Here is a 6,095-nt window from a genome sequence, read left to right on the forward strand (position 1 = left end):
TCGGCCGGCGCTGAGTAAAAACGCCACCAGATGTTGTAAGTGGCGTAAGTTGACAAAAGCAAACGCCGGCCCTTCTGCCTAGACCAAATCTCTGCTCGCGCCAGACTTAAACCCTCCCTCTCCAGAATTTCTCCACCAAATCGTGCGCCAGATTACCCAAACTCTCCCGCCTCTCTGCCTCTCCGCCTTTGCGCACGCGCCGCCCCTCTCCACACCCCGCCTTGGCCAAGTCTCCGCCTCTCCTCTCCACCTGAATGCGTGAGAAGCTCTACCGCACAGTCAATTCAGACGCGCCTCTTTCAGACCCTCTCGCAGCGACAAAAAACCAACGTCCTCTCCTCTTTGGTACTTCTCTCTACATTTCCTTTAATTCTCAGCATTTTTTATTTTCTATTGGTTTTTGTTTCTCCAAATCGTGATTGGGTGATCCAGATCCTCCGATCGGTAAGTTTTCCCCAATCCTTGCATCAGTAAGTTCTCTCAATCATGATTGGGTGATCCAGATCTTAGTGGATCCTCTGATCCAGAGCCCTGACACTTCCTAGTAGGCGTATCTCTGTTGCCTTTCATCAATCCTTGCATCACCTTCGTGTCGTAGGTCCGTAATCGTGTCAATTTCATTCATTCTTTTCATTTGATTGTTAACTGGTGGTATCTCCAATTTAGCCTCTTTGTTATAAATGGATATCTCCTCTCTTATTTCACTATGAAGAGTTTGGAATTGATTGGTAATGATGTGTCTATACTCACACTTGCTGAGGATGAATGTCCTTTCACAATAAGCTACTCCCTCAAGTAACATACTTAAATTTGATTGCTTCTGTGATCTTACAGAGAAGAGCACCAACTATTAGAAGTGGTACAAGATAGGCTTGCAACTCATAGACTGACATCGCTAGTTTTAGGAAATGACCACAAGGAGTTTCGTGGGCGGGACTCACCTGTAAGTTTTAATTCTTACCTTGAATGATTTACTGTCCTGATAGGTTACTTTTTTAAATATCTGCATCACTTTCTTTTGGGATAATTTTCTACAAGATAGACTTGCCGACGGATTGACGATGCCACGGTACCGCTGGTATCAGGGGTACCGATGCTGCCACTGGAGACAATAGTGCCCCTGGTACAGCTGGTATGGTTGGTGTTATGGAAGTGTTGCCGAGGAGGACCAACAAAGAGAGACAACAACATTGCTGATGGTACCTCTGATGACACTGGTACCGCTGAGATGAAGTTACTGGTACGGAAATATTTGCAAGGATGAACAACAAAAATTGGAACAGCATTGGGCGGCTGAATCTGGCGCTGCCGGGTTTCACTTTACTTCTGTTTTTAATTTGTGTTTACTTACATCTTCATTTCAATTTTTGATGCTCAACTATTTTTAGTTGTCTGCTATTTCAGTTCTAATTTGTGTTTTCTCCCAAGTGGTTACAGCATAGATGTACAAAAGAAAGAAAGAAAAGAAAAAGGGTAATTTTGTCTTTTTTTTTAAATCAGAATTTAATCAAGAGTTATTATAATTTAAGTAGAGACAATTTTGAATTGGTTGAGAGATGGGTAAATAAAAAATTATTGCAAGAGTTAAGGATGATATTAACAGATTGATGCGATAATTTTGTTTGGATTTGTTTAGAGTCAAAGATGATGTTAACAGATTGATCTATTATTCATACAGATACAAGGTCTAAGTATTTTTATTTTCAATTTCTTAAATGAGATTATATTTTTGTTTTATTCTTCTAGGCTTTCAGCTATCTTGAGTTCTTGACTGCACTGATCCTGAGAAGGTAATTAAATTGTAACTAGTCAGCTATCCTGAGAAGGTAACTTAAATTGTAACTTTCAGCTATGCTTATGCCTCTTTTTAACTTAAAATGTTGCATCTACAGCACACAAGATTATCACATCTTTTGAATCAGTACATACCTGACTAGTTTTTGGTAGCCAAATATTCTTTCTTTCTGTAAAAATTGATGAAGGTGGTTTGTCTTCCTGTTTTAGAGTTAAAGAAGCTGGCTTGCATACAAATGTAAGAAATTTTCTTATACCTTCTTTTTATGAAGTCACTTAATTACTGTTATACCCTCATTAATTTAAGATCAGTTGGTCAGTAATGTATCCAACTTGCAAAATGTTGTTCAACTGTACCTTAATTTAAGACCCAGTATCATAATATGCAGCTGCATGTGAAGTGAAGTTGTTACTGAAACTCAGTATTTTCTTAATAAATTGATTAAAAATATCTAAGTAATAAAGCACTGGGCATATGCAGAAAAACACAGTCATATTTCTTCATGGATTTCTCGGTACGAGTGAAGATTGGGCCCCCATAATGAAATCTCTCTCCAATGATGCACGCACGATTTTTGTGGACCTACCTGGGCACGGCAAATCACAGGTCCATGCGAAACATGAATGCACCATCTTTACTGAAGAACAAAGGGTTGTTCTTGTTGGTTACTCAATGGGTGCAAGAATTGCATTGCACATGGCTCTAAACAGTGACAAGGTATCTCAATTTTTTTTTTAAAAAAAAGAAAGAGTTAACTTGCAACTTTTAAAATCTTAAAAATATCATATGCAGATCAAAGGAGCTGTTATAATATCAGGAAGCCCAGGGTTGAAAGAAGAATCAAATAGAAAGATACATCAGGCAATCGACAAATCAAGGGCTAAGTTGCTTATATCACATGGTTTGCACAATTTTCTAGAGACTTGGTATTCAACCAAGTTATGTCAAGGTACCACTCAAGTTGGAGATTTGTAAAAATTAACTTGATATATATCTTGGTGATTCTGAGATAATTTATTAATTCCATATAATTTCAGCCTAAGAGAGCACCCACATTTTGATAGACTTCTCCAGAGTCGTACCCAGCATGACGATGTCGAATCTCTGGCGAAGGTTTTACACGATTCAAGTGTAGCAAATCAAAGGTACTACATAAGATTTGATTCGTTATGCCATTTTTATTGCAAGCTTATGACTTGTATTACAGTACCAGTATTTAAGTGAATGTGAACTGGTATATATTCAGGTCTCTTTGGGATGATTTGAAAAATTGGAAGAAGCCCCTTGTTTTCATAGCTGGTGAAAAGGATTCAAAATTCGTAAATATATCTTACCAGATGCACAATGAAATGGAGCGTTTTTGTGAGGTGTTTATAGTTCCAGACTGTGGCAATGCTGTTCATTTTGGGGTAAAGTGAGCTGATTTGTAACTTGTAAACTATTTTCAGATAGAAATACTGGTTCCAGGTTCTTCCATGAGCATTCCAGACCAAAAATTTTGATTTTTAGAATTTTCTATGATTTATATGGAATTTTCTGTGATTTATAGTGAATCTTTGAAATTTTCATTTTTTTTTATTATCCCGGACCTTTGGCGGCGTTTTTGAAGAGCCGGGAAAGACTATTTTTTCAAAAAATGGTAATCCTTTTGGTGGTGTTTTGAAACACCGGGAGAAGTCTCCAAACACCGAGAAAATGTCTCCAAACGCCGGGAAAGATTATTTCGGGCGGTGCCTCTTAAACGCCGGGAAAAGCTTCCAAACGCCGGGAAAAAGCCTATAAACGCCGGGATAACCATATTTCGGGCAGCACTTACAAACGCCGGTAAAGGTACCTGGAAGTGCCGGTATAGGTTTTTGCCGATGGAGATATTCCTGGCACTTGCACAAGCGCCGGCAAAGACATTTAGTGGCGTTTTGCATACTATTTAGCGGCATTTTTAAGCGCCGGGAAAATGTAGTTTTCTTGTAGTGTTGTGGGGTTGTGCAAAAAAGTATTGAGGGATCTGGAATAGAAGACTACAACATATACTGGTACGCGTACGTTCTGAAATTTATATTACAAGGAATAACATTTGATTGGTTTAAGACTGGAGCCTTTTTGATCAAGGGACAGATGAAAGCTTATACTGGTACCAGTACATTCTGAGATGCAACATAGACTGGTAGCCCAAAATTGATCTTCTATAGCAATTTTAGCGCAAAATTGAGATTGTCACTCATTAATTTAACCAGCGGAACAACTATATGTGATCTGTTTTACTAAAAGATTAGACTATTCTCCTTTATAATTAGAAATTAATTACAAATGTTGATTTCACAATGTAAGTTTCAAAATATGTTAAACAATTGAATATTTTATAAGCTTGCTTAATTACTAATCTATTTGAAACTTTCAAATGTTATAATTAGTTTTGTAATTGTCATGTTATTATCAGCCGATCCCACAAGTTAAATAAGTCTAAGTTATAGTAATGAAAGTGATATAAAATTAATTTGCAGAAAATTATTGAACTTGTTGAATTGATTGCTCTTACAAATTAAATTGTTACATATATATATATAATATGTACAAAACCTCAAGCTTCTGGAAAATATCAAGATCAAAACCCATAAAATCTATTCCAACTTATTTATCTGCAATTAAAAGAAAAGCTTAGTACAACTTTTAGTAATTATTAATGACATATATAGGAAAATAACATTTTTTTTTTGTATTTCCAGGTTGGGCATCAATTGGTGTTAATTTGCAATGGCCTGAGAGGCGACAACCTCCCTTCGCCGAGAGTTGTAAGGCTCTACCAATCAAATAGCATAGGTGCAATGAGGATATACAAACCTGACCTGGAAACGGCTAAAAGTCTGAGTAAAGCCTTTTTGTCACTCAAAGGCTGAAAGTCTCTGAACCCGAACAAATGGTCCTTAATTAATTGTCTACTATATATTCTCACACAAGCTTTGCACAACACCGCAACACCCCCCACCCACTCATCCCTTCAGGTTAGTAACTACCACCTCCGGGATAATGTCACACAGTGAATAATCTTAAAAAAGAAAAAGAAAAAAACACTAGGAGCTACTAATTAAGCAAGGTGGTTCAACGTTATCAGAAATATCATTTAAAGATGAGCATCTCCTATTTTTTATTTTTTTTTTCCTTAAGGTTAGTGGCTTTAGCCTCTCCTAGAGTTGAATTTTACTCGATGTGTATAACTCATTTGTAAATAAACTTTGTCTCATTGACAGAAAATCATAACTATTTGCAAATTGTCAACTCAAAATATTATTGACTCGAATTATAAAACCTTCATTATATCTTCAACAAAAAGTACAAGAAAACTCAACTATAACAGGAAAAATGTAGAAACTCGTCAAGAATCGGCAGGTTTATTGATGTGCCGAAACAAAATCTGTTCATTCAATCCAATTCTTAGTTAAAGGGATTAATGGAAGCTAATTGGGTAAACAGGCGACTTATCTGGGAAGAACAACCCAAAATATCTCTCAATCTCATCACCTCCCTTGTTGTTCTCATTGAACATTGCATAAATATAGGTCTCCAGATGTACTCCTGGCCTCTTTGGGGTGCCATTAGCAACATGATTTATCAAGTTCTGGTTGTATATCTGTGCATTTTGTGGTGTTGTCTCATCCCCACCATCTGATGGCCACCCGCTTTCTGACACAACAACACCAACGAAGAGATAACCTGACTTCTCCAAGGCATAGTACACTGAATCAACCATTGCATTAAAGAGATTTAGATATTTATATTCATGGGGATCTCTATTAGCCGTGAACAATGCAAACTCCAGTTCAATATTTGCCCTGTTATTTATATAACTAGCATAGGGGTAAATATTTACGAAAAGTGGGTTTCCGGTTTTAGCGAGGAATTCTACTATGCCGGCCATGTAATCAAATCTGAATTTAGCCTGAGATAGAATGGAGATAGTGGTGAATACATTAAATTCAAATGCTGCTGAGACCATGATTTTGCCTTCGAGACCGGCATGACGAATTGCATTCCACATGTTCTTCATTGCTCAAAGTATCCAATGGCCATCTTTGTTTTCAATTTCATTGCCGACGACAATATACCTATTATTTAGTGGATGTTAAAATCTCTACAAGGATGCAATATAAGATAGAGTTCCAAAACATATGGGGAAATATGAGGTCTCAACTCTCAAGTTGATCTATTATAATGTTTCGGCATCATATTTGACCATCGATTTTTCTATTGAATTCATTCTGAGGAGATGAAAAACGTATACCAGATGATTGATTGGAATCTAGAG

General features: G+C 37.0%; 1 protein-coding gene and 1 pseudogene across 1 annotated transcript; one reads left to right on the forward strand and one right to left on the reverse strand.

The window, feature by feature from the left end:
* Positions 1-1,968: 1,968 nt before the first annotated feature.
* Positions 1,969-3,348, forward strand: LOC144554572 (protein PHYLLO, chloroplastic-like). The gene is made up of 4 exons (XM_078302885.1): positions 1,969-2,032; positions 2,276-2,512; positions 2,588-2,940; positions 3,042-3,348. The coding sequence occupies exons 2-3, from the start codon at positions 2,336-2,338 to the stop codon at positions 2,768-2,770; spliced, it is 360 nt and encodes a 119-aa protein (XP_078159011.1). The 5' UTR covers positions 1,969-2,032; positions 2,276-2,335; the 3' UTR covers positions 2,771-2,940; positions 3,042-3,348.
* Positions 3,349-5,237: 1,889 nt separating this feature from the next.
* On the reverse strand, positions 5,238-5,837 carry LOC144553830 (glucan endo-1,3-beta-glucosidase GIV pseudogene; annotated as a pseudogene).
* Positions 5,838-6,095: the final 258 nt, after the last annotated feature.

The sequence above is a fragment of the Carex rostrata genome, chromosome 5 (assembly GCF_964058835.1).
Source record: "Carex rostrata chromosome 5, lpCarRost1.2, whole genome shotgun sequence".
NCBI lineage: Eukaryota > Viridiplantae > Streptophyta > Magnoliopsida > Poales > Cyperaceae > Carex > Carex rostrata.